The sequence below is a fragment of the Orbicella faveolata genome, unplaced genomic scaffold (genome assembly GCF_042242905.1).
Source record: "Orbicella faveolata isolate gen_17 unplaced genomic scaffold, um_ofav_v1 contig_47, whole genome shotgun sequence".
Taxonomy (NCBI): domain Eukaryota; kingdom Metazoa; phylum Cnidaria; class Anthozoa; order Scleractinia; family Merulinidae; genus Orbicella; species Orbicella faveolata.
In genome coordinates, this window is record NW_028301577.1 from 5,044,201 (window position 1) to 5,072,053 (window position 27,853).

At 36.6% G+C, this 27,853-nt stretch overlaps 2 protein-coding genes and 2 long non-coding RNA genes across 7 annotated transcripts in view; 2 read left to right on the top strand and 2 right to left on the bottom strand.

Annotated features, from left to right (window-relative positions):
- Positions 1–4,496, top strand: part of LOC110066657 (putative ATP-dependent RNA helicase DDX60) — a 39,758-nt gene extending 35,262 nt beyond the window's left edge. For all 3 annotated transcript variants that reach the window (XM_089280476.1, XM_089280475.1, XM_089280474.1), the window contains 3 exons: positions 703–854; positions 2,930–2,992; positions 3,373–4,496. In XM_089280476.1, the coding sequence (XP_089136602.1) occupies positions 703–854; positions 2,930–2,992; positions 3,373–3,484 (327 nt within the window). In that variant the 3' untranslated portion in view covers positions 3,485–4,496. The remainder of the gene's footprint in view (positions 1–702; positions 855–2,929; positions 2,993–3,372) is intronic.
- A 2,054-nt stretch (positions 4,497–6,550) lies between these two features.
- LOC110066265 (uncharacterized) lies at positions 6,551–14,148 on the top strand. 2 transcript variants are annotated; one of them, XR_002298539.2, is made up of 4 exons: positions 6,551–6,911; positions 8,311–8,390; positions 8,638–8,706; positions 13,189–14,148. It is a non-coding gene; the product is annotated as an uncharacterized LOC110066265 (long non-coding RNA). The 2 variants fall into 2 exon arrangements; XR_016204204.1 differs by lacking the exon at positions 6,551–6,911 and having other exon boundaries at positions 8,074–8,390.
- On the bottom strand, positions 13,888–18,961 carry LOC149096871 (uncharacterized). Its single transcript, XR_016204203.1, has 4 exons — positions 18,802–18,961; positions 18,387–18,464; positions 17,703–17,790; positions 13,888–15,012 (listed from the first exon to the last, which is right to left on the bottom strand). It is a non-coding gene; the product is annotated as an uncharacterized LOC149096871 (long non-coding RNA).
- Positions 18,962–20,208: 1,247 nt separating this feature from the next.
- On the bottom strand, positions 20,209–27,799 carry LOC110066273 (bleomycin hydrolase-like). The gene is made up of 8 exons (XM_020773484.2): positions 27,382–27,799; positions 25,574–25,954; positions 24,847–24,939; positions 24,606–24,761; positions 24,080–24,232; positions 23,188–23,255; positions 21,956–22,073; positions 20,209–21,460 (listed from the first exon to the last, which is right to left on the bottom strand). The coding sequence occupies exons 1-8, from the start codon at positions 27,544–27,546 to the stop codon at positions 21,137–21,139; spliced, it is 1,458 nt and encodes a 485-aa protein (XP_020629143.2). The 5' UTR covers positions 27,547–27,799; the 3' UTR covers positions 20,209–21,136.
- Positions 27,800–27,853: the final 54 nt, after the last annotated feature.

Here is a 27,853-nt window from a genome sequence, read left to right on the forward strand (position 1 = left end):
TGTATGGGAATCCGAATTTTACACAATTTGTCAATCGCAATGTTAAAATACTAGGTGGAAGATTGTATTCACCAAGTTTGAAGGATCTAGCTTGGCTAGAGGACGCTCAGTTAATTTTTCTAATTTCCCATACATTTGTATATAAATTCGGCTGGATAGACGAGGTTCGCGGGAGAAAAAATCACAGACAAATGTACGGAAAATTAGAAAAATTAACTGAGCGTCTTTTAGCCAAGCTACATTAAAAAAAAAACAACTTTAAATTAAAATTTATCTAAATCCTCTTCTCAAACACTTCAAAAACGCCAAGAAGCGGCCGTCATTTCGTTAACAATCGCACACTGCTACGCTACTCACTATTTATCACAGAATAGTTAGTGGGTAGCGTAACCAATCAGAGAAGGGCATTCGTGATAGGACGCTAGTAGATTTATACTAAAACTCGATAGAAACACGGTACACATTTTCCATTTCTTAATTAACACTTCCCTTGTTAACACGACTTGTTAACTTTGTTGTGCGACGAACTTCGGAACATGAATGGCTAGGGGAAAGTTAAAAACAGATAGTTTTCCTCATAACTTTGGGTTGTTCAGTTAATATGGTACTGTTTTAATGCAATACAGCTACCGTTCAGTGGAGAAAGATAATTTTAAATTTAACTGTAAGAGACAAAAATATAACCGTTATTTTCATTTTCAGATTATTCGTCAAGATGTCTACACAGATATGAACGTCGTTCCCATTCTTCCTCTGAAGAAATACAACTCGACCGGACGTGTTCAACATCTGAATGCTTATGCACTGGATTTCTTCAAACACGGATCCCAGAAAGTTATCGAGAAAGAGAATGGGTTAGTAATTAACACAATTATTTACGGCATTGAATTGCTTCTAGAGAGCGTAAAGCTCATTTTTAGTTATTTCCTCTGGTTGTTCTTATATCCTGATGAGAGAACGGCTCTACCATACACGTCATTCCAAAATGGCCGCCATCAGGAGCCATAATCGGGGACGGAGACCGTAAGCGCGCGCCATTTCTAGTATTGGGATTGTCCCCATGATATGGGACAATAATTCTATTTTTAGAAAAAATTGCGCCATCGCCTGCGGCACACGCGCGTACATGCTGCGAGGATTTTTGCGGATGTCGCGCGAGGGAAATGGCGTCCGAAATTCCCGAAATTTTTCGTGTTTTTGGCCCACAACTCAACGCGTTTACGTCTGTTGGAATTTTGCTTAAGTATTTTCGTCGTAAGCTGCTCCAGTTTGAGTGAAGTAAGACCGTGTCGAATTTAGGTATGTTCCGCTGTAAGCTTATATATATCGCTGACCAAGTTGTGTTCCGACGTATGCTTCTTTTACATGAGCTGTACATTACTCCACTTTCAATTTCACATATGTTGAAAATTAACAGCTTTTCCATTACACAGCAAAAAACTAGCTGGATATATTTAGATATAGCAGAGCTTCAGGACTTCATAGTTTCCTAGCTCCTCTTGCCACACGCTTGCGAGGAATTTGTCAGTCTATCGCGACCGAAAAGTAAAACAAAATAATTGGTTGTTTGAGTTTCGCTTGAATTGTAAGCAACGATTGATGTTTCATTAAGGCCCAATAACTTTATGTCCGTAGATACTGCTCAGTTTTATCCGTGTAAAAATCCAGTAAATTCTCTGTTGTCGATGAATGAGAGCGCCCGCCGATGCGTGTTTTGTACAGTCAGTAAACACGACAAATTGTACTTCCGCCGCACTTTCGTGTGAAAGCGTACATCGAACTCAAACAATAACTCTATAGTTTTTAAATATGTTTAAGATTGATAAGTGTTTGAGAACATATTAAAAGCTAAGCAGAAAATATGTGAATAAAGCAGAAATAATCAGCAAAGTTACGATGACGCTTTCTTTAATCAATTTGGAATAACGATTTCGATCTTGTTGATCGAGTCAGTAATCAAAACTCCTTGTCTACTTTCATTTACGCAGTGTAAAACTTCACTATGCTTATGTTGAAGAAACACACATGATGTTAGTAGCCTTTTTTGCGTTCGTGAAATTTGTTGCAGCATCTCAGCACAAAAGATAACGAAAGGAATCTTTGTCAAGATTTGTTGACAATTGAAAAGACCGACTCGGACTTGAAAGTGCACGAGCTGCACTATGCAAATGAGCTAGTTGTACGCGTCAGACTTTCCTTTCAAAAACTTTTGCAAACTCATCAAACAAGCAGAAACAATAAGAAACAGGTTTTGGTTATGATTAACCATTGTCTGAGAAACTCACAAATTAAGTCGATACCAGAGTAGAGAGTTTTCTTGCTATGTTCTTAGTCAGAACAAACGCAAAAACATACGCGTAAGCTTACAACTAGCGTGAGCAGATCTTATTATTCATTCCCAGCGCGAGATTGAAGTCTTGTTTTCGACCCTGAAAAATCCACCTTTTCCGTTAGCTCAGGGCGTAAAACTACATATAAGCGCCCTGGTTCGTATTCCCTGCCTTATTCCCTGCCATCGCTGTGAAAAATACGCAAGAGAATATCTCAACTCTCACCATTTGATCACGCAACGTGACAACATCCACGCGAAAGCCCCCGACATGTGCGTGAATACGCGCGGATATATGACGTCAGGATGGCGCAATTTCTTCTAAAAATGGGTGCGCGCGAATCCCGAGACTTACGGTCTCCGTCCCCGATTATGGCTCCTGCCGCCATTTAAGTATTCTTTTATTTACTTGCAAATTAGCACTTGTTGCCTCGTTCTTAAACTCGAAATTCAAAAGAATATTTTCCCTTAAACGAGGCAACAAGGGCTCATTTTCAAGTAAATAAAAGAATTCTAAAATGGCGGCCATTTTGGAATAAGGTGTATTTTCTGGGCTGAAGCATTTTTCTTTTATAATTTACCTGGTGTTTTCTTTCGTAGAATCAAGGCCGGCGACGTTTTCTCGTTGCTGAAGGACTTCTATCTGACCATTAAATCAATCAGGTAAAACAGACTACCGGTAACCTCTCACAGTCCCCCTTTCCACCCTGGGGTATACTTATAGCGGTGAATTAAAACGCTGGGGAGGGGGAGGGGTAACTCTGTGATATACTAACATCCCATTCGGGGAGAACTAGAAATATTCCTTGTCGCTTCATGCTACAGAACTGGAGATAAGCGTCGTCCGTTTTGCCCACTAGACGCGAAAAGGGACTTTACGTTATGCTTTGATTGCAGGGCGTTCACTGAAAAGTTAGAAACATTTTTTATATAGCTACAATGCCTTAAAAGTGTGATGGCAATAGTAACGTATCAGGTAACACGTCAAAAGTGCTGTCAAATTTATTATAAGGAAGTAATTTTCTTGCTTTCTTGTTTCACAGTTGCTCTTTGGAAGAACTGGGACCCGAAACTGACAATGTTGTGCTTGCTTTTAAGCAGTTGGCCCGGGAGTTTGGAGAGAAGTTTAAAAATCAGTTTGATAGCGACATATGAGAACAAATTTCAGAAAGTTTTTTTCTGCTTATAAGCTGTCAAAATCTTCAGTTAAAAATTCTTTCTAGCGAGGAAACTTAAACTTACGATTATTGTCAGAAGTTTTAAAGAAAAACGAGGGTACAATTGATTGCGGCTGCGCTGCCGTTCAGAATGGAACCGCAGATGTGATATGTTATAGAAATGTCTTCAGCGTGGACTTAACTTCAGATGTCAATTACAGTGGATTTCAGCTTTCTATGGTCGTCCTTAATGCGGCCACAGATGCCGTTTTAACATTAGCAATAAGTAAACTTTACTTGAATGCTTTCTAGCGGACCTTTAAAAACTCAGACTGAATACAATATTGGGATGCTGGCCTGAAAATGTTTTAGAAAATCGAGCTAGAATTCCAAGGCTGAAAATGATGGGAGGCAGCGTGGTCAAGTGGTTAGGGCGCTGGATTTGAAATCCGGAGGTCGCGGGTCCAAGTCTCTCTGTGATCACGACTTCTTAGCTGGAGTTGTTTCTCGGAATACACTGGATCAACTCTTCGGCCATGCTTGTTTTGAACTGATGAATGATATATTTTTGTCTTGTACTCTAGGTGGATTTTTAAAAATTTCTGGCCCGAAAATAGAGGCTCTCAAATGTGGTTTTTATCTGTTTTCAAGTCTGTCGAACTCGATATTACTCGAACTGATTTGCCGTTGCATTGGTGTAAGTGACATTTTTATGAGGTAAATAGACTGATGCATAAGCCTGTTTTGACAATAATAAATAACGAGAGGCTTGCGAAATTTTCTGTCAGTCTTGAGGATGTTTATGGAAGTGAGAAATCAGCATAGATGAATATGTAAAACAGTTTAATACTTTTTCTTTTTTATATGAATATAGGGATGAATAGCGAAAACTTAGAAAAGTGTTATGAACCATTTGATGAAATGTTAGCTAGGGAAGAAGCCAACCGTAGCCAAATTAAAGCGCAATATTTGCAAAGTTATGTAAATAATAAAAGATGAAAGAAGATTGACTAGCTTGTTAATTCTTGTGGTCAAATTATGGAGTATTTGTATACCACTAAATCGGTTAATATTTTATGAGGACATGTATCGGATACGAAGGAAGCAAAAGTATACAAACAAATACAACGCTCTAAAAATCCTTTTTGAAAAACTCCACAAGCCAAACGAATCCACTCACCAAGAATTAACTAGAATACCTTCAACATCTCTTGAAATTACTATATATATACTCCCTAAACAGAAAAGACAAATTAAAATAAATTTGTTAATCTACAAGATACTGAAATTAATGCAAAAAGGAATTACTGTATTTTCTACACAGCTTACATTGAATTCCATAGTTTTCATTTTTTTCAGACGTGTTTTTACAAATTCTTTTTAAATACCGTTTAGTTCATCGCACCACAATGAAATTCACCACAGAAATAAAAGAAACATCATAGATTCATTGCATCATATTTTTTCTGAAAATCTGTTACCATGGCAACCATATGACGAATTTAAATACGCCCCCAAGATTGAAATCTGTTGTCTTATTTAGAACTGAAGACGTTGAGATCCCCTCAAACTCCTATACGTATAGGTAATCGTATGAATGCCATTGCAACTAAGGATTTATATACTATGAGTGACATTTGAAAATTATCTCAACATTGCACGAGCCTTTAGGCAAGTGCAATTTGAAAGAACTTTCAAATATATATCTCGAGTAGTGTAAATAATTAATTGCTCAAGCTTTCCTACGATTACTCATTTCTTGTATGACTGAGAAACTACTAGTCACGAAAGCGCGCGTTAATTTGCACTGCGAAGTAAATTAAAAATTAGCGATAAATTGGCCCGCTCTCAGCCAATCACAGTGAAGTAATTTTCTCATTCATATAATAATAGATGTTATCATGAATGATCTTCAAAATATTTAAGTTAGGAAAGATGCTTTAGGGCAGATGAAAGAAAAACTTCTCTCTGACTAATTGCCTTCTTAATTTTTTCCTACCTACTGAATTTTATAAAAATCGGTATATTCAACTTTTTTTAGGTTTAACTCCACGTTGCATTCCAAATTCTAAAACATTAAATTCGTATTTATGAGAACCTAATTTTTTTTCAACTAATTTCAAATTTCCTTAAATGATTTTCAGTTTCCTATTTGCTTAAATCTTCCACGGACAAAATCAAATTTATTGTGATGATTTGTACTTAGTTGAATGTGTACTTTATCAACGTACCTCTTATTGGTCAATTAATGCAACAAGGAGAGGCAAAAATGAAGTAAAAACTACGCATAATGGCATTATGGGCGATGCATGCATCAGTATACTTGCCAGCACCCTGAGCGGGGGAGGAAGGGGGCGGGGGGCGGGGGAGGGAGCACTCACTATAATGGCCAAGAGATCATGGTATCTTGTAACAATTGCCTATACGGTGAGGCTCCGTGCGAAAGGCTTCAAGTACGTATATAACAGGGAACAGATTTAACAAGTTTAGGTATATGAAAGGTAAGGCAACTCTGCCATTTAGTTACTTTGAAGAGTCTTAATTTAAAATATTTTGAATAGACGCACCTTATGGCGTATCATTTCATTTATTAGACACTACATGAAAATGACAAGAAGACCTCCTTTTTTGACGACGTATTCATAGCACGTGCCAGTTACGAAAGTATCAGCGTGAAGTGGGTACGTTTTTTCAATTAAAGATATACGCAAGGGATACGTATACCTTTTCAGTCAAAATGGACCTCGCGGCGTAGTTTATTCGTATAAAACTTTGTAGACTACCCCCTCCCTCCGGGGAGGGGAGTGCAGCATATCACGGAGGGGAAATGTTAAAGCAAGCGACTATGATCTGTCTCTTGGTTAAAGGTAACCATAAAAAAACTTCATTCGCTTCATTACAGGCTCGATACCGTACTGTACGGGCTCGCAAATGATGGACGAATATTCCTTTCTTCATTTTTGTATGGATCTTGTTTCGCTCGGTCCGGCCGTATCAGATTGATAGACCCCAGGGATAGACCTCGGACATTTTTGTAAGTTTTGGGTGGAGAAAAAAAGGACGAAATGCTGTTAGATGTAGCCCGTTTCTTTGGAAAAATGTGCATGTAATCAAACAAATTCGCGCGCTTTTTTCACAATTTGCATTTGACCATGCAAATTAATTTATTGGCAAGTTGCACGTGACTAACTCTCCTTTGTCGAACCACGTTTCGCTGGAAAATGTCGCCGAAGTTGAGGAGTGGGGAAAGCGTTTTTTGCTTCACTACACACACAGTTGGAAAGTTGGAACGACTTGAATAGACTCAAAGTTTGTCAGAGAAACGCCGTTAACAATTTGGAAGACAACCTTTAGCTTGAGGGAAGTTTAACAAGCAAATGGCTTTCCTCGAACGCAAGGAGTTTGCAGCAAGCAAATTCGTGAAGGTAATGAACTTGAAAATTTGATCCTCAAACCGTTTTAGTTCTTTGCGGGCAACGTTTAAGGTTCTTTGTGAGGCTAATGATTTTGTTTCTGTGGTGTTTTTACGACGATGTTAACTCGAATTGTGCTACTGCATTTAATATACAGTTTACATGTATGCACCCCCCCCCCCCTCCCTGAATTCGTAAATCGTGGATTTCTTATGGGGCAAGGTGAGAAAGACAGTAATTCTTATGGGAAATGAGCGAAATGATTTGGAATTCTAGAATTTGTAATGGAATTCTTGAGAGGTTGGCCAATTTCTTATGGATTTCCTTAGGGGTTAAGATGTTTTCAACAGATTTCTTATTAGGGGTGAGAATGAAAGACACGATAAGACTAGTACTCTACAGGTTAGGGAGGTGGGGGGGGGGGTACGGAGAAATGCAGATATTAGATGCAATAGCCTATTAAGCTTAACTACATAGGCCATGAGCATATACACTGTAACCCAGTGAAGACAGTAAAAGTATGGTCAGTGTAAAACAGTCAGACTGCAGACTGTAGACTAGGGGTGGTGTGCACATAGGCATACGCGCTGGGGGACATAGGCATACGGGCTGGGGTTAACTGCTCAGGTAACATGGAATTACGTCAAGAAAATCATGATAAACGTACGTTGGAATGATTTTATCAGGCATCTCCTTTGATTTAGGACCCTTATCTAGCACTGCCTTTTCCAAAAGGAAGCTGAAATAAGTGTATTGAATTTTGGGTGGCCATTTCATAGGGGTAAAGACAATTATAGGAACACCCTCATTGGAACGACCAAAAGGTGGCGGTGACCACTTAAATAGTGGTGGCCAGGTAATAGGGGTTTTGTTTGCAGCATTTTACTGACAATGACTTTGGGACTCTGATAACTGGCTGCTTACGTAATACTTGTAAGGGGAGGCTGCTTAATACAAGGCTGCTTAATAGAGGTTCATTACTGTATACAGTGTAATAAATCATTCGAGCACCAACCCTCATACTCAGGAAAGCCATGCAGGCTCACACCATTGTTTACTCTACATGTATAGAAAATGTCACATCAACAAATAGATTTCATGTTGTCGTGTGTCTGATCAGGAGTTAAGCATGCTAACAATTAGGCCGCCATGCCTAATGGAACCTACATGTACAGTAATTTGGTACATGTACTAATTAAAACCAAATTTTGTTGAGTAGGTAAATTCTTATCTAAACACAAGCTACAGTACATGTACATAATGGCTGACTGTATTAAGAACATCTATGCAGTTTGTCAGTTGGCAGAAAAATTCTCCCAGTTTCCAGCAGCACCCCAGGTGATATTTTCCCTACAGTGTACATGTATTTATGTCCTAAAAATATTAAGGAAAAATTATATTTCCCCAACAGCTTCTGGAGTGTTTCACCAGTGGTTACTTGATCAACTCACCAAGGACTGGAAAAGAACTACATGTAGCCAGTAGGTGTAGGTGAGTGCAATTTTCATTTCCATATTTCATATGTTCACTTGCTGATGTGTATCATCATTGGGTGTTAATAATTAACTATTGATCTTGCAAACATTCATGGTAAAAAAAAAAAAACATTTATGTATGATATCTTTCTCCCATAGTTCATCAAATTTTTTCTTGATTACAGTTTTCTCCTTTTCAGGTACATGTAAGGGGCATTAGACTAGTGTTCTTATGTTAATTTTAATTTATATCTTCCCCACAGTTGACTTCAATGATGATAGAGTAACTCACAAAGTATTGGAAAAGAGAAATGGCCTCTTTATAGCAATTGGTGAGTAACAAACAGTTTTCCTATTTATCATACAAGATTTAACCAACAAGGGGCTGTTTAGATGATGAAAGTTAAATTAAACATTGTACATTACTACAAGGAATAACTGTGTTGGGAATCCAGCTGTTTAAACTGTGCTTGGTGTGGATCAGTTGGGTTAATAAACAAAGGGTTAAAGACTTATGATTAATTCTGGAGGGAATTATAATATTTTCTATTCTGGCCATATACATGTAAGAAAAAAAAAGGTAAAAAGTACTGTTTGTTGTAATTGATACCATTTAGTGATACTAGTATATAAAGTAATGTTCATTGCACTTGTCTGTAAGTTAAATAATGCCTCAGTTTTAATTAGTTTTTGGTTTCTATGCAACAAAATTAACATTACTCCAGCAGCAGAGCTGCATCTCATAAATTTGGAATAAGATGATCGTTATTTGAAGTGGCCTTTGATGTACATGTACATAGCTACATGATTGTATTTTTGATTAGACACCTGTAGACTACAGGATTAATTTGTGCAGTCATTTCTGTCAAAAAGGTCTTGGATGATGGCAAAGCTTTATGAATAAGTTCAGTATAAAGGTGTTTTGATTCATTAACTCTTCGGGCTTACAAGGAGGGGCAGGGACAGGGACAGATGCCTCCTGAAGTTTTTCAGAAATGTTCTAAAAAAGCAGATTGACTTTGTAATGGTGAAACTTTTTAGTTGCTGTTTATTCATCCCTTGTAGAAATTTTGACTTTACAGCTGTCTTCGTTACATGTATGTTATTAGACATTGCCAAAGCAACTGCATTTTGATATACTCAGGTTAACCGAAATCTTTTTTGACAGAATTTCTTCCAGTTTTGGTGACTAACATGTTACTTTTTTGCATTATTTTGGGTTTTAAGTTTTCCATTAACTAAAATTTTAATTTATTATTTTCTAACTTGCTGAAAAAATGATGAAATCAGTGATGGTGGCATGCACATTACACCCTTATGCAACCAAGAAAAATACATGTAAGCAAGCTGTGTAAATTTATCTGTATGCATTGTCTGTGCATGTATGCGATATACTCCATGATCTGGCCATCCACTTTGTAGGGTCTCCACATAAGCACTTATTAAAGCGACCAGCAAATATTGCTGTCCAATAGTCCTGGTATGTGAGGTGCTCTTGAGATGAATAGGATTTATCAAGTAAAAATAGAACTGTAACCAGGATAAGACATATTAGAATAAAAACGTTCTCTGGTTAAGAAGAACTATTCAAATGGCTCTAATGTTGCCAACCATGCGTGGCAAAACAATCACTCCATTGATTTCGACAATGCTTGTGTCATTGACAAAGGCAATTACCACGTTCGAAAAACACTAGAATCTTGGCACACAGCAAAAACCGTCGACGCGAAAAACAACTCAAAACCGTTGCCTAGGCAATACTCAATTTTATTGTAATCAGGCCTCATTTACATTTTTATCTTCTAGCTTTTTTCACGCTTGTTTATATTCTCAATTTTTCGCACCCCATTCGTATATATTTTCGCTTACACGCTACATTTTTCATTCGTTAAAGGCTATAGACTGATAGCCGAAAGCTTATGTTTTTAATATATTTTTAACCAGAGAACGTTTTTATTCTAATAGGATTTATCAAGTTGATTGAAATAATTATGTACATTTGAAACAATCTTAAAGTGTTTGGTGCCTTTTAATAACCAGTGAGGCTGAGGGTTTTTACTTAAAACTCAGAAACAAATTAAAAATTGCCCGTGAGTGTACTGTTCTTCGCTCATTATTTTTAAGCAGTATATTCTTCATGTAAACTAAGATTATGATTTGTTTTTACTTAAAAATCTCATCTATAAAAACATGACGAACTTCTCAGTTGCTACTGTAATGGTGTTCACCACAGTATATTTATTTCATTTACAGTCACCACTGCAATGTGAAATCTCTTGGAATGCTGAAAAATTTGTGACTTTCTAGTAAGAGCTTTTTAAAGAATAACATTTTACAATCAGTTTTTGAAAAAGATTGGAAAAACCTAACTTCAAGCCTTTTAATTTACTATGTTATTCAAAACCAATTGACAATCTCCATCTGGTTTAAACTGTTTGAATAGACCACAAGATTATAAAAACGTTGCAGAAATCAATAGTGATATCGTCGTTAGTTTGATCTGTATTTCGTTTATTACCACGCACTGAATAGTTGTTGTAATCAAGACAATTTTTTTTTCTTACACTATCAAAAGACAGTCAAGCAGACAAGTAATGAGATGACAAAATCGTCAGTGAAACATTAATGGTCCTGATGTTCCATGGAATTTTCAGTGCTTTACGAAAAGAAATGGAAGGCATAACTAAAGTAAAATTTTTGATCTAGACAATGCTGGAACTTGAAACACTATCAATAGTCAGTCCAGAAGATAAGTAATAAGACTCAACAAAATCATCAGTGAAACATAAATTTATTTGTTCTGATGTTCTATCACATTCTCAGTAGCCTATTACCAGAAGTTGAAGGCAATACTAAAGGAGAGTTTTGATTCTAGATCATGTGCAAGTGTAGGACGTTATCATTATAGTTAGTCAAGCAGACACGTAAGGAGACCTGGTAAAATCATCAGTTGAAAACATTGTCTTAGCTGATGTTCCACCCAAATTCTCAATACATGTACCTTTAAGCTTCTGTACATGTATAACAAAGAAATGGGAGGCAGCACTGACGGAGAATTTTGATCCTAGATCATCCTTGAGCTTCAGGGACCCTTAAACTTACATGTTACATCATGGCATCAAAACACATTTAACTTTGGTCAGTTTAGTTTGAGTTCAGTAAAATGCGATAAATATTTTTTGTTTAACCAAAAGTTCAAACAATGCCTGAAGGATTGGTGATCTTTACTAATGTTACAAAATATTTTGGTTGTTTGAACCACTTTAGAAATGTTACAGGATATATACTCGCTGTAGCAGGCAGATAGAAGGCACGCTTTACAAATTACGGTTCTGTACGTACATTGTAAGTAGTACTTCGTAAATGAGTTATTTCGGATATAATTTTAAGAGAAGTATGCAGAGGCCACCTGAGGAACCAGCGGGTTACAGAATTGAACAAGAAATAACATAGGTTTTGTCATCATTATAATTCGCTTTTACTTTGTAGCTCTAAATTGTTTTTTTTATTTGAAAATCAAGAAAATGACAAATATATCCGCTCTCCAACACTTCAGAAAAACATTCATCTTGGACATCATAAGCTTTCAAATGTTTCATTTCCAATACTAAGCAGTAATTTCTAGAACATGAGAAAAGAAGACTTTAGAATTTTACAACTGAGGTCAAGATTAAAATACTGTACCATGCGTGATATACAATAGGAAAACATGTAATATATCAAACACTCGAGACAGTGTTTCATCGGGATATCCAAATACCGAGAAGAGAGTTGAAAATATAACGGGCAGCGGAGTATTTGGACTAAATTCGATTGAATGTGATTGGATGACGGATGAAACACTGTCTCGAGTGTTTGATATATCTTCTCAATTGAAACAAAAACTAAGGAGTAAACGGAGAAGTAAAATCGTCAAAATCTATGCTAATTAATATAAGACCGGGTATCCAAACCTCCTTCACGGATGAATCATTAAATGAGTTTGGGAAGTGCTTTTCCAGCATCCTTGTTACTGTTTTTGCAGTGTTTCTTTTCAGTAAAACGTCTATAGATATATGTTTTATGAACTGAAGTAATTTCACTCGGAGTTGACTGACTGATGAGGGGTACCGAGAGGAGTTTGTAATAGTAGATCCCACACAAGATGGCAAGGAAACAGCTGAGAGGATATTATCTTGTTGTAAAACCAAATTCTCAGAACCTGACTTTGAATGTTGCATCGAAAAAAATAAGGAGAACTTATATTCTGAACTTGGAATTGCAAGTTTAGACCATTCTGTTATAAATTGGCATTTAAGTACATTCCTTTATCCTCCAACCTCGGTGACTTGAGAAATGATTTAATACCATGTAATAACTTAGTATACATGTACAGTGAGAAAAAACTATAATTCAATCAGTTACATGTGTTGTACTTGTTGCTCTATGTTAATAAGTGACATCAGAGATTAGGTTGAATTTGACTTCGAAAGCTATTTCCGCGTTTCGATCGCTTAATGAAGTTGTCGCTAAAGTGTAGTGAATGTTCCAGATTACTGCAAAACACCTTTTTTCTTAAGAGCGCCTCACTAATTTCAAAAGTTTTTGGCTCAGCTGGGATGCTTTACCAGGTTATTTTAAGTATTGCACTGCTTTTCTCAGAAAGGAGTAGTGTATTGTTAAATGCAAAAACAAGTGGAAAAAAAAAAATGAAAATGGTCTTGACATGCTGTTGGTCAATCGCAGCCTAGACGTTCTTATGTAAAAGCGAGTCTACTGTTCTAAAGGTTTTCATGGCTTTAAAATAATGTTTTTATTTGCTCTTTTTATTTCAGGTTCAAAGCCATTGACCTGAACCAGAGGAGTTCACGTTACGAGTAAAACAAAGAAATGTTGAAATAAAAAGTCTTGAATAGTCTAAGCTCGGATCTCGTTTGGAGCAGTGTTTCCTTAACTCGTCAGCTCGTCGCGAAAAACTTCGAAGAAAAAACAGTCTTTTGGCGGGAAAAAGTTCGCGCTTTTAAAAGGGACCAAGAAACAAAGTCGAAAAAAAAAACAAAGTCTTTTGGCAGGAAAAAGTTCGCGCTTTTTAAAGGAGCCAAGAGAAAAAGTCGAAAAAACAAAACTAAATCTTTTGGTGGGAAAAAGTTTGCGCTTTTAAAAGGGACTAAGAAAAAAAGTTGAAAAATAAACTAAGTCTTTTGGCGGGAAAATTGTCCTTAGGAAAAAAAGTCTGAGGTTTTGAATGGTGTCTGGTTTTGAGTCAAAAATATACTAAGTCTTTTGGCGGGAAAAATCTTGCACTGTGCAAATGGTTTTTCCCATCAAAATTCCAAATATATGATTGATTTCTGGCTAGACCCTGTTCAAAAGTGCAGAATTTTTTTTCTTCGCGGCAACCCTACATAGTCAAAAAATAGTAAAAGAGATAGCCTACATTTCTTCTAGTTTCCAGGCCCCTTTTAAAAGCGCGAATTTTTTTAAATATATTTTTTCATTGAAAAAGTCGAAAAGACAATAGATGATAGACACAATTAAAGTTGTGAAAACATTTTATTGATTGCTTTCATTTTATTAAGTAACTAAAGTAAACATTGAACTTGATTACAACACTTGAATACAAGCAATTATTATACAATACTTTTAAGTCGCAAAATGTGGATATTATAAGTATCAATAGAAAAATAACGAAGGCGAAAATGGAAAAAAGTACTGTTGCTTCATAAGTTAAATTGCTAACTCTAAAGACCGCTTGTGAATAGAACCAAATACTAATAAAAATCTAGTTAACTACATTTGAGAACGATTTCGGCTTGATGAATAGTGTCTGGTTGCAACGAGTATTTGAAGATTTTGACTTACGAAAGAAATTATTTGACAAAATGAACATTTCGGTTGCAATCTTAAGCATGTTATGTCAAGTTTTTTGAGCAAGTTTTTCAATGACTGTCGTAAAATAACGAAAATAACCACAGAGCAAATTAATTTCTGAATTCGTGCAAAATACTCCTAAACAGCTCTCGCAATTTCTTCGGTGTAATCGCAGAGCGAAATATTACCACCACAAAATAACACAACAGAACATGCAATCATGCATGTTCTGACATGTTCTGATTAAATGCTCCGTTGCGTTTTTTTGTGGCGGCTATAATGCGCTCTGTGATTACACCGAAAAAAATACGTAAGCTATTTTAGTAGGAGTATTAAGCACGAGTCGAACGTTTTTGTTAGGCTCAAACTAAGTTCAAAACGATCGATGATTGCGAGATTAATATCAACAGTTTATGGGAAAGTGTTTTTCAAACCAAAATGCCTATGACGGCCTTTTAAACAATGGTTGACGTAATAAACAAAAATTGAACAATTGCATACTAGAATTTTAGAAAACAATTCTGTCGTCTCCCGACAACGTTTCATTCCTTTCCTTCGTGTTCTTGTAGTTTAAATTTAGCAACTTATTCTTGCAGGTTTTGTGACATCAACTATTTCTCGATGTAAAATTAAGTAGATTGTTTCTGGCGATCGGAAATAAAATTATCTGAGTTATATTAACCTGTAACTATCTTGTGATATATTCTTTACTTCTTTAAGAACTTTTATCCTACGAGTCTGTCTTCTGGATTGTGATCCACCGCATTCGGTAAGCTTTGTTGAAGATACTGAAAGAGAACAAAAACAAACAAACATTCAAACTATTTTCCAAGGCTATGTACAACACTTCATCATGATGTGGTTTAAGTTCAATGCTCCCCCATGAAAATATTTTGATACACAAGGAAGTGATTTTCTTTCTTCTCCCAACTTTTGTCCTTGAATATATATTGTTATTGATAGGAGAAAGTAAATGTTGATCAATCCAAGGGTTTGATTTCTAAATTGGTAAATTAGATTTTACTTTGGCCTAATAACACTGAACTGTCCCATCAAAAGATATAGGACGTCTAGACAAATGACTATCTTTTCTTTACGATTTTCGTAAAAGCCAAATTATACGAGAAATACTTTCTTTGCCATTTAAGCCAGCGTTTGACGCACAACAATATAATGTAACCGTTCGATTTTCAAATTTCAACACGTGGTTTTTGAATGTGAAATTTTTAGAGAAACAAAGGAGGAATTCTCAAGAGGACATCGCATGACCCAAAATGAGAAAATTACATACGATTTACTTGATGGTTAATGACGAATTAAAAGCCAAATATACTTCAAAACATCTACAGAACAGTGTATAATCAGCTCGAGTGAAGTCACTAAAACCCCTTGGATTTGAAATAATGGGCTTGTTCGCGAATCACGAAGAGTAAATTTCATTGAAATTAAAAGCATCATCTCAAGACCAACGCTCGTTTCTTGCGTTTTTTGCTAGTGCAAGAATAAACGCGATCCAAATAAATAACTGAAAAAAGTCACAGTTTTCGAAGAATGGTCACGCCGAGCGCTGATACCCTGTGCAATTAAAATTTGGGTCTATGTAAAAAATAACTTTCCACAAATTAAAAAAAAAATTTAAAAAAATTCATTTGATAAAAGAACTTTGAAAAGTCAGTCGATTGTCAATTTTTTGCAAACGTTGAAAACAAATAACTGAAAGAAAATAAATTTTCATCGTACGTCGAGCGTCGATAAGTTGTGAAATAGCAAAGATATCAGTGACGTCACCTATTGTTATCAATATGCCAACCAGAGAACTATTGGTTGGTGAAACAAAGAATTCTTTTGTTTAACGTTTTCAACATTTAAATGACAAAAACAATGTTTGTAAACAAATATCTTCCCTATTACAGATACCGACTTTAGTATAGGTACTGTAGTTTCAAAAATCTATATTTTTATGTCGTTTCTTATTTTGCCAAAAATCAAACATTTCCTTTCATGAGAAAAACAAACACTAAAGAAAAGTCAGTCGATTTGACATCGTTATTTTTGTTTACATTCCGATCATACCATTGAAATTGTAAAGGTACGTCACGTGAAAAATTTCTTGCACCGACATTTGTAAAGTTCACACGGATATAAGAATCGGGGAAAAAATGTGGAAAAGAATTTCAGATTAACCAGAGAGTAGAGGACAGAAAAAAAAAATTATCTAAATTGTGCGCAGTTTAAACGTAGTGAAAATAACTTAGGAAAACGTTTATATTAACGTGACTTCGCTAACTGGTTCTCGTTTCCTTAATTTGGGAAAACAAAGTAAAATCAAATGGAATTCGTGAATGTTCAAACTGTAGGCGTTCACGTCAGAGCGTTACTCGTTTGTTGTAGAAAACGGTAATTGCCTGAATTTTGCGTTGCTTGTTTGAAAAAATCCTCTAAACATGCATTTGAAATGGAATAACATCGATCACGTGGCACCTTAATAACGTCGCTGTTTTGTCGAATTTTTCATAGCAAACTAGAATCTTGCTTTGAGAATGTGGATACACACAGACAAGCTTTGATGTTACAATTATAGCGAATCACAGAACAATCCTATTTTGTTGATTCAGCGAGATTTTGGACAAAAGCATATTGAATCACACTCTCATAAAAGCAGGATTAAAGTCGTTATTCTCGTTAAACATTCGTTTTTGTTTCTGAAAGTTAACCTCCTCATTCGTAAACTAGACTTCAATATGATTTAAAGTCGCTCTTCAAGGATCATATTTTATTTTTTGGAAAGCCTCGATGTGTCGAATTAATTGTGTCACGCCCTGCACGCGCGACAGTATAAGTAGTGTTATTTGAAATGCCATAGTCCTTGAATGCCCCATTGCTGAGAAAAAATGTTTTTATCGCGCCAGAAATTTCTAAAAATACATGTAGACTGCGAAAAATTGAAAGTAACAATAGCATCTTAAAACTGTAGAAATACATGTACATGTAGTGGCCAAAGCTAAAGATTCAGATTTTCAGATTTAAAGAAATCGCATTCAAAGGAAACTTGGAAATTTTGTGTGAACACAGTTGTTAAAGAAATATAAAATCACGCAGCCGGCCAAACATTGGCACAATTAAATGTTTCTCGATAGATTTTAAATTTATCAAATTTCTTGGCCATTACAAGTTTTCGCCTCTTTCTCGATCAGTTTTAGAAACAAACTCCTCAAGGTTTGGTGCTTTTTGTCTAAAAAAAATGAAACATAAGTTTGAAATCAGTAGGAACTTCTTCTGTTTAATGCCAAGGGTGATCAACATAGTTGCTATGATGTTTTAAACGTATTTATTCCCAAAGAGATCAACATCTTCTTTTCCTCTTGCAAAACTTCAAGACATTCATGGTCGTGGTTGTTGTTAACACATGTACACATTGCGGACTCATTTTTTCCCCAAATCAAATAAATTAGTTGCAAAGTTTTGCTTAAGCATATACCTTCACTCATTTCTTTGCTTGTGATTTCCTCGAGCTCTTGCTGCGTTTGATCAGTATCAAAATGTTCCTCTAATGGTTCCTCGTGAATCTGTAAAAACATCAACCAGGTTACAAATAGCGCAGTGCTTTCCCTACGTTGGATCACACTTAAAATTGTAAGATTTAAGAAGTTCAATGGCGACAGTGACAAATGCGATATCCTGTGAGAATAGTATCGAGTAACAACCTATGCCTTCATGCAGTGTACTAGATACAGGCAGCATGGAGAGGATTTCTAGAAATATATACATGCTCCTAATCCTTTCCAACTTAACATGCATGGTGCTAACGCGAAATCTTCAGTAGAGCATGTAACTCAGATCTCTGATCACGCAGTGACAAATTACATTTCATAGCTTAAATTGTTTTTCAGCTTCGATTCCCTTCAGCACTCTTGTAGGCGGAGTAGAAACCACAATGATGGACGCTGAATTGAGAAAATCCTTTTGGATTACTATGAGGAACTTTATCGCACAATTCATCTGAAGGGTTGGTGGCTTTTCATTTAAAAGTTGATTTAATTTTTGTATTTTACACTTTAAATTTAATTTATCAACATGGTATGTGCCGCATCTAATATTGCAACAGCAGTCACATGTACATACGGTAAGTCTATTTTTATTTCAAGATTCATGGGAGACTTACCTTCGCATGTTGCATCTCTACGAGTGGTTTGTTCCCGCCATGCCTTATCGGCTTGGTGCTGCTTTTACGGTACTTCACCTAAAAACGAGACATGGATAGAAATGTTAGGATGAGTAAATGACATTGGATTCGTTATCTTCCAATAAAGTTTCAAAAAAGCCAAGACTCGCAACTCTAGTTTCTTTACATTCGGTTCTAATTTACTACACAAATGAGATCTTCGGTTGGCCCCAAAAGAACTTCGTTACTGGAACAAATACGAGAATAGTTTGCCCGAGAAATGCCACTTTAACAAAGTGGGCAAAATAATAGTGTGGTAACTTTAGTTTACGATTCGTTTCATTTATTTCAACAAATATACGGCAAGTTACTTTGGGTTCACTTTCCCTATTTCTCACAGCTTAACTGCCCTTACCTTTTTCTTCAGCCTCGGAAGCAGGATAAACCGGTTAGTGAGTAGTTAGTCCTTTGACTTTATGCTGACAGCTTTCACTGTGTCTTCCTCCATTCGTTTAGAAGTTTTCTTCCGCCAAAGAAGTCAAACCTTCTCGACTACGAGGAACGAAAGAATAAAATGCAAATAAGACGCACCACGCGGAAAAAAACTCACACCTTAAAATTTGCGCGTGAGATCTTCATTGCGAAATTCCTGAGTATCTTTTCAATTGAATAGGTCATTTGCGAGTTGTTTTTAATACCTTTGTTTCACAATGAGTGCCGTTGCATGACCATATGGAAATGAGTTTTATTCGCACGATCAGTCTTGTAAGTAAATTCAGCTTAGTTCCAGATCAAAAGTTGTACGTACCAGGGATTGTTTTGAAACCGAGGTAAAACGGCACAAACCCTGAAAAAGACGCTATGATAGCGTTCAATAAGGCTTCGTTTAGGAAATCTAGTCTAGAGCCTTATACTAAGACGCAAAGATTCCCTGGGGAAACTGTCCAGGTTGGAGGTGTGCGCTTCTCAAAAATCCCGAAAACTGCTAGGACCTGAATGTGAGCCCGAAAAGCTGCCGAAAACATCTTCTCGTGTTTCTCAAGACGTCGGAAATATTCGGACCCAAAAATATTCCGAAGCTCCGCAAAATCTTTTTCGGGACTTTTGTTAGCCGGGGCACTCTTCGTTGAACATAGACAGGAAACGTTTCACATAGAAAGGACAATAGAGAAAGATATGGAGGGGGATTTTTGACAAATGCACACCTGGGGCTCGTTTCTCGAAGGTCCCGAAAAGTTTTCGCACCCGGAAAGCCAAAGCAAAAGCTCACGGTCAAACCTTATCATTTCAGTACTGTTTTATTCATATATTCTTAATATGAACAGAGGTTCCCTCCATACAAGAAGTTTCAGGCGTATACACCTCTTTGTTTTTAGATACAGATTAACTAAAAATGCCTTAGCGGGCCCGAAAAGTTTCCGGGGCTTTCGAGAAACGGGTCCCTGGTATGTTAACTCGGGGATTTTTCTTTTAGGACGGTCTGTTCACACCAGACCGGTCCGCTATTGAAGCAACGTGAGCAAATCAGGTGCACACGAAGACGAAGCGTTCTCGAACCGAACCATTTGAGACCTGCCCAGCGTAAACATCGCAAGAAAATCGTGCTTCTGACACCAAAATAGCCCACCACCAGTCCCGTGTTATTTAGTCCGTTGAGTGTGACGCGAAAGTATGTGCGAGAGATCATTTGCGCGCGTGGCCATTTTGGTCTCGCTTGTTCTCTCCGTTTGCTTCTGATTTTAAGAGAAAATGTCCAATTGGAATCAGTGTATGTGTGGATAGGTTCGGATAAACTTGAGACAAGTGAATGACAACCTGTAAATCACACTATTTTTCATTTAATTGATCTGCACAAAATTAAAAACAAAATAAATAAGCAAAAAGGGTCACAGGTGTATATGACAGTCTAAGCGTACTTTCCAGACAAGGGATTGGTCCGTCGGACGAAAACTGCCAAAAATACCCTTGACTCTGATTTCCCGTGAATCGTATAAATAAAATTTTTATTCGATCTGAAATAAACACAACAAATGATACACTTAAACAATAGCAACTAACCAAAAATAAAGGGCCTTAATACATCGTATAAACCAAGAAACGCGAACAGATTTCACTGAGTAAACCACGCTGTATTACACAATTGTTAATCACATGCGGTCGATTACCGAAATTACACTACCAGAAATCAAAGGAAACAACTTAAAGAAACAAAGCCTTAGAAAACAGAAAAAAACCAACTTAAACTGACTCACTTCGTGACGGGATTCCAGAGTCCAATTAGACTGCAAAAAACCTTTAAAACTGGAAGCTATCCATTCCGATACGTGTAAAACTACTGAAAACGATTCCTACATCAAGCTACTCAAATTGCAATGTCAATCAATGTAATCATGTTTGATAGAAAGTGTAATATTAAACTAGTAAAATCAACAAAACGTCACGCGAAATGTCACGCAAAACACTGTTCTTCATTGAAACAGGGATCAAAAAGCTGTTTTGATCCTTTTCTCGTCCCAATTCAAATTTGAAAAATATTGATTGAATTCTGGTACGTTCAGTGATTTTCACTTTTTTGTACTATTATGCTGATATGACAACATTCGTGCTCTCAGGTGCTTGCGAATATATAAGTACTAGTTGATACAAATTGAAAACTCATAGAACACCCTTAAGAATAAAAAAAACCATTTCCCCCTTTTATTTTAGGCTACATAAAAATAGGAATTATAATATTTCAAAATACTAATAGATCACAACTGGGCTTGATGGTCCCCTTTCTCGCACAAAATACACGCCAGTGACCCCATGGGGTCCCAGGCTGGTAGCACTTTTGGTTCCTGCTCCAGAACGGCCATTACATCAGCAGGGACATATTTCTTGTCCACAACAACTTCATAAACAAATTCTGTGAACCAGCTGTCCGTCATCATCAGGTAACCTGGCTTGTCCTTCTCCTCGCCCCAGGAATTCTCCACACGCCATTTGGTGGTCTTGACTTCCGGCTGTATGGCGTTGTCCTCCGCTGGCTTTGGAGTGTCAGTGTCACCAATAGTTTTACTTGGTGTTGCGTCTTCCTACAGATAAAAACAAGACAAAGGAATGGAAATTTTTGAGGCTTTTGTCCTTTCTATGTTTACTCACAAAACAGAGTAAGGCTTCTGAAGGGATTCCACATCTTATATTCTATTATTCTTCAATCCTAAGTGGTACTCTTTCTGCTAATTATTTAGATGAGCATTTCTTTCTTGCCTTTTTTATTTTTACATTTTCGGAAATCTGTTTTTAATTATCATTTTTTACACCTAAATTTCTTTAAGACCTTATTAAAAAATCTTTCCTGACTCTATCAGTTAATAAGTTTTTCAAGTTTGGCAAATCCTTCTAATTCCATAATTAACCAAAAATTATTAAGAGTTTTTGAAGTTTCTCACTTTTAAACAGCTCTATCACCATAGGCCTGCAGTGCATGCATAGAGCTTTATTATATTCTAGCTCTCTGCATGCATTACAGGCCTACGATGATAGAGAGTATATTATTTTAACTCGTTTCTGTGTAGTCGTTTGCTCACCTCCCAGGAAAATCCAGTGAACACCATTGCATGAGTCATTAGTGAGTCACCATACAGCAGTCGTTGAGCTTTGTCCAAGGTCAACATGGATACTCCAAATACCAGTTCATAGTTATGACTGTGTAGTAAATAAAAAAGTGATTATTGTAAGTAGTGGGTCATTTAGTCAAACCTTAGGCCTATATACATGCATATCAATATACAGGTTCTCTTTAGTAGTCTCCACATTTCTTCGAACAAAACTAGGGGAATTCGGTTTGAATATTAAAGAAATTTAGTTACATTATTTTGTGGCCATCTGCTATCTGTTCTTTACCAAATTCTCACCAGTTCTCTTTACACTTGATCATCACTGACATTGGAAGGCTTACGACTACATCTTTTATGGACTCAATTGTTTTACTGAAAAATACACCTCTTGGGAAAGTCATACGAATTTACATCCAGACCCGAGTGGCATAATTATCATATTTTCTATTGATGATGTCATTTCTAACTTTCATGGTTGTTTGTGCAAACAGTCAGTTAGTCTATACTATGAAAAGAAAATAACACAGCACAGTACTTAGCTTCAAGACATGAATTTTATATTCTTGTGCTAAAATTGATCAATATTCTGCTCACTCACTGCACTTGTTCATAAAATATTGTTCTTACCACTTGAAAATAATTCATTTATTAGATATTTTATAAACACCAAATGAATGAAATACTAGGCGAGCTTTCATGTGGAAACATGATACCTTCACACATGAAAATAACATGCTACTTTAAGTCAAAAGATCATGGTTGAATGTGTTCCTGTATGATTGAAACATCATCAGATCTTCCTTGGAAATCTTCAGCAATCACCGGTTATCTTCAGAAATCTTCGGTATTCTTTTGAAAAGTGTTTGTCTGTCATTCAGTCAACTTTTGGAGAATCTTTGAAAATACTCGGAAAGTGCTCCGAAATGTTCGGAAAATCATCAAAAATGTTGTCATAAGTATGATTGTCTAATATATAATAAACAAAATAATACATGGTTGCTTGTAGATATGGAATTTATCTTCTCATGTTCAACTTTATATCTCACTTGTTCGCTGCACTCACTCATGAGATATCAAGTTGAACACTTGAAGAGAAATTCCATATCTATGCACACCCATGTAATGTTCTGTTATCTTTGCACCCCTGTGTAATATCCTCTATGAAGTTAATAATAATTATAATAATATAATTATGGACTCACATGTCAAGATGAAGTGCTCCTCTTTTCCTTTCAAAGTGTTGGCCAACATCACAACCAAACCAAACTGCCTGCAGTTCAAAACAACATGGAAACAATGTGAGAAAATGCTGGTAACAAAGGTAACATGACTTCATTTTTTGTGGCAACGTCCATAGTTCAATAAAATGTCAACTACATGGACTGAATTCTTTATAATTTACAGTAATTTCTTCTTCTTACCACTATTATGTGTGGGGCAGTGACTTAATGGTTGGTGCTGTGGACTCCAGATCAAGCTGTCTTAAAGGCTCAAGCCCTGGCCAGAGTAGGCTCAATTTAAACCGCTCTTGCGGCTCCAGTTCCCCCAAATAGCAGCTGGTAATCGAGCCTATGGCTGGAGTTGTTGTTTTGTGCTCTTTGGCAAGACACTTCTCTCACAGTGCCTCTCTCCAACCAAGCATATAAATGGGTACTGGCAAATTCAATAATAGGGGATAGCCATGTGATGCACTGGCATGCCATCCAGAGGGGCTAAAACTATGATGAGTCACTTCATGGTAGGTAAACCAAAGATAAGCATCAGCAAGATGGGCCACTAGGTTCAAATACAGACTTTATCAAGCCAGCCACTATTCTAGCATAATTGTCACCAAAAGTCATGTGTGATCAGTGATGCAATAGTCCCTGGAGAAGGTTGCAATGCACAAATAATTATTTTAGACAGCTGTTAGAAGGTGGGGTTGTTGGTGCAATGCCTTTAGAACCCCCTACCTGGAGGAAAATCCCTAGCCAGGCCTCCCCCTTCGAACCAATCCAGTTTAGAAAGACTCGCCAGGAGCCGAAGCCAACAATGGCACTACGTCATCAGGATAATTCTCCTTCCAGAAGAAGGCTTATATTCAGTAGTTTTTACCTCATTGTCTGTAAGAGATGCTGCTGCAAGCTTCTTGAGAACTTCTACAGGTTGATTATTGTACAAAACGAGTCTTCCATTGACCATGTTACTGAGGTACTCCACAGTGAGCAGTTTGTTGTAAGGATTGCGTGGGTCATTCACCAGGCATATCTGCAAAAACAGCCATGGATATGCATGATTTTTGATTCAAGGGTTGCTGCTTTCAGGATTCACTATCAAATTTATAAATTATACCTTTTGCAGCAACTGTTGTCACATTTTATGTTAGTATTACATTTTGTGGCGTAACCGGGGAACTACTGTTTTTCAGTGGGTTCTAGCTTTCCCTTGAATTTTATGGAAACAGAGTAGATCTTAACTAGTTTCTAATAGCAACCTAATAATGAAATCTGTATGCAAGTGACTTGGTATAAACAAATTCTGTATGTAAACAAATGGCTCCTATAATGACATAAATATATTTGATCTAACTAAAGAGGAATTACACGAAATGAACCCCATGCATTCTAACTAGCAAATGTACCTTGTCTAGTGGGTTGTAAACTGGTTTGACATGTTCATTGTAGAACTGGAGTGGAGTTAAACCTGACAACTTGCAATATTGTTTACTTTTGTCAGAATATTCCCAGTCAAATGATTTGGGTGGAGTGCCAAGACAAATGCTTGTTATTCTGTATACCTGAAAAAAGAACAATTAAACAGTCACTGTGGTAAGTTTAAGACTAAAGACAGTACAAACACACTTCCTGTAATCTTTGGTTCACCTCAGTCATCATCTTCTTCTTTGCTTCTCTCATGTCCTTGTCACTGCATTTCTTGTCCACTAGTTCCTTCAGCTGCATAGCATATTCTCGTAGCTGTAAGGAGTAGGAAAATAAAATTAACGACAGAAGTGTAAAATGTAATCTTCAACAAGGTGCTGCGCTATTAAACGTAATCAGCAGTAACACTCAAAACAGTGGCACAATACTGCATATGACACGATTTTGGCCTTTTTGTTTGTTTTTTTGTTGAACAAGAAACTCTCCCAAATAAAATCAATCAATCAATCAAGCAATAATCAACCAGTCAGTCAGTTGGACGGTCAGTCAGTCAGTCAGTCAGTCAGTCAGTCAGTGTGTGAGTAGGTTAGTTGGCTAGTCGGCTAGTCAGCGAGTCAGTCAGTCAGTTGTCAATCAGTGAGTCAGTGAGTCAGTGAGTCAGTGAGTCAGTGAGTCCGTCAGTCAGATAGTCAGTCAGTTACTTGGTGAGGCAGTCAGTGAAACTCCAAACTCCCACCTGAAAATTATAAGCACACCTACATGTAAAAAGGCTCTTGAATAAAAATTTATCCAGAGATAGTTCTGAAAATCTAAAGTTACTACTAACAAATAATGTGTTCATCATTATCTTATGTAATTAGTAAAAGTTTACAGGCCTGTCTACTGTCAGTTTAAAAGCAAATTACAAACCTAAGAAGTGCAATAGTAAATGTATAATATTATTATGTACCTTATAATTCATAATCTTTCTCAATCTCATTGACCTTCCAGAAGTGAATGCTTCAGGCCAAACTGCCTTGGGTACCAAGCCATATTTTTCCACAAGGTTAATAAGCATGTCCCATTGACCACCATCATTCAACGGATTGGACAGAAGAAACATCATTAAACGTCCATCTGGTGCTTCTCCTTTCCTTGCAAGTTCTTCATAAGTATTTATGAAAAAATATGCCCTTTCAATTCTGTCCCAGAAGTAGAGAAACTGCTGGCTAAATTCAAAGTCTTCCAAGTTGAAATGCTGGACAAACTTCTGGCGAATAGCATTCAAAAATGCAAAAATCCAACACCTTCCAGATGCTTTTTGGTTTGTAATAGGTTTAACTTCATTAACCTGAGAGAGTATTTTCAGTATTTTAATATAAAGTTAAATGTGTTTTTAAATGTTCATTAATGTGGGGCAGTTTTGGAATGCAAAGCAACAGTAACATTCATTTACATGTATAATGTTGAATCCAACACCTCTCAGGGTTGGGTTCCTCAAACACTGAGACCAAAGACCTGAGAAAATCTAAGACTAAGACCTATGACCCCCCAACCCAAGATCAGCTCTGAACCTCAAAAAGACTTAAGACCCCCTCTGAAATTATATCAAAAACTAAGACCTACACTGTAGGACTTAAGACCCAAGACCTAAGACCAACTGTACATCTCTAAGACTCAAGATCTCAGACACTAAGACTTAAAAGATCTTCAAAAGCAAACAATTTTGGGCCACAAAAATTACACATGATTGCTGTTGATAGAAAGTTTCAAATAAAAGCAAACTCAGGTCTTAGTTTTTTTAGATTTGGAGGAGATCTTTGGGGTTAGTTTTTGAGATCTGGAAGGGAATCTTAGGATTTATTTTTTGAGATTTGAGGAGGGTGGTCTTGGGTCTTAATTTTTGAGATTCAGAGAGGATCTTAGGTCTTTTAGTCTTTGAGATGCAGAGTGGCCTTAGGTCTTTGGTCTTAGATGTTAGTTTTTGAGAGAATGCCCCCTTCAGGTCAGTCTTTTCATGACAGTTCATTCATGAATGTAAGGTTACAACTGATAGTCAAATGATATCAATATATAACCCTGTGACTGATTCCATCTCGAGAAAGACAGATGAGAAGTGCACAGTTATTCATGTGACAAACATTCATGTATCCAAGAATTCCTAATAACATCCATGTCTAGAATTGTTTTCTTCACAGAGTTAAATAAATATTACATTTACATGTTGAATTAAATTGAGTTCAATCAATGAAAAGTCAAAATATATCATTTATATGAATCAAGGAAGGTTACAGTGTATGTGCATGTACTGGGTAGCTTCGATTTTTTTTTTCTAACTAAAAGAATACCGGTATATTTAGAAATACTGAAGCTAATTAAGCCTAAGTTGAAACGAGACAAATAATGATATTTTTGTCAAAAACTGGTACTGAACTTGACTGGGGTTTATTATATAAATAATGGATAAATTTCAGGCTTATATCGATTTTTTCGATTCGAGTAAATTGTAAAGTAGTCGATGCTTATTCATGTATGGACTTAATTGGACTTCAATCGACAGATATGATCCTTCAGGTGCCACTACAGATGTACATGTATTATTAATTGAACGCGTCAGTGAAACATAACGGGTTAAGGCATAAAATTAAAGGACGATGTATTGAAATTGCCATAAGACCATTAAATCCATAAATTGTTATGTTTAATATTGAAAAATGTACGCAACTTAGTTAAATGTCCATTATCACGCAAATGATACTGCAAATGTAAATTTCATACCTTGTGTTTGTAAACGTGGTTCACTGTCTCTGCGACTTTTCTATCCAGGCACACTTCAAGAGGATCATATTGAGTTCCAACGTTCTGAACTAACAGATTTTTCGTACTGTTGAAAGTATTCTGTATCTCTGACAACAGATCACTTCCGACTCCACGGTCCGCCATCTTCGACAGAATGATGGTTGGTCGAGTAAGGTCTGGCAGTCAATTGCTCGTTACCAGTAAACCCGGTCGGGGAATATGGAGTCCTTCAATGGTCAACACAGATTTTCCCTCCCGTTAAGTGTGCCACTCATTTGAGTTCAAAAAGCCAGGCGACTATGTTTCTGGGATTACTCAACAGCTACTTGCCATGAGGACTCGTCTGCGGAGGAATGCAGTTACACTGTATAACATGAACTTAAAAAAAAAAGAAGCGTTTTTGAGGAATCGAAAGAAGGGGGACTGGGAGAGAGGAAGAAGCGTTTCTTTC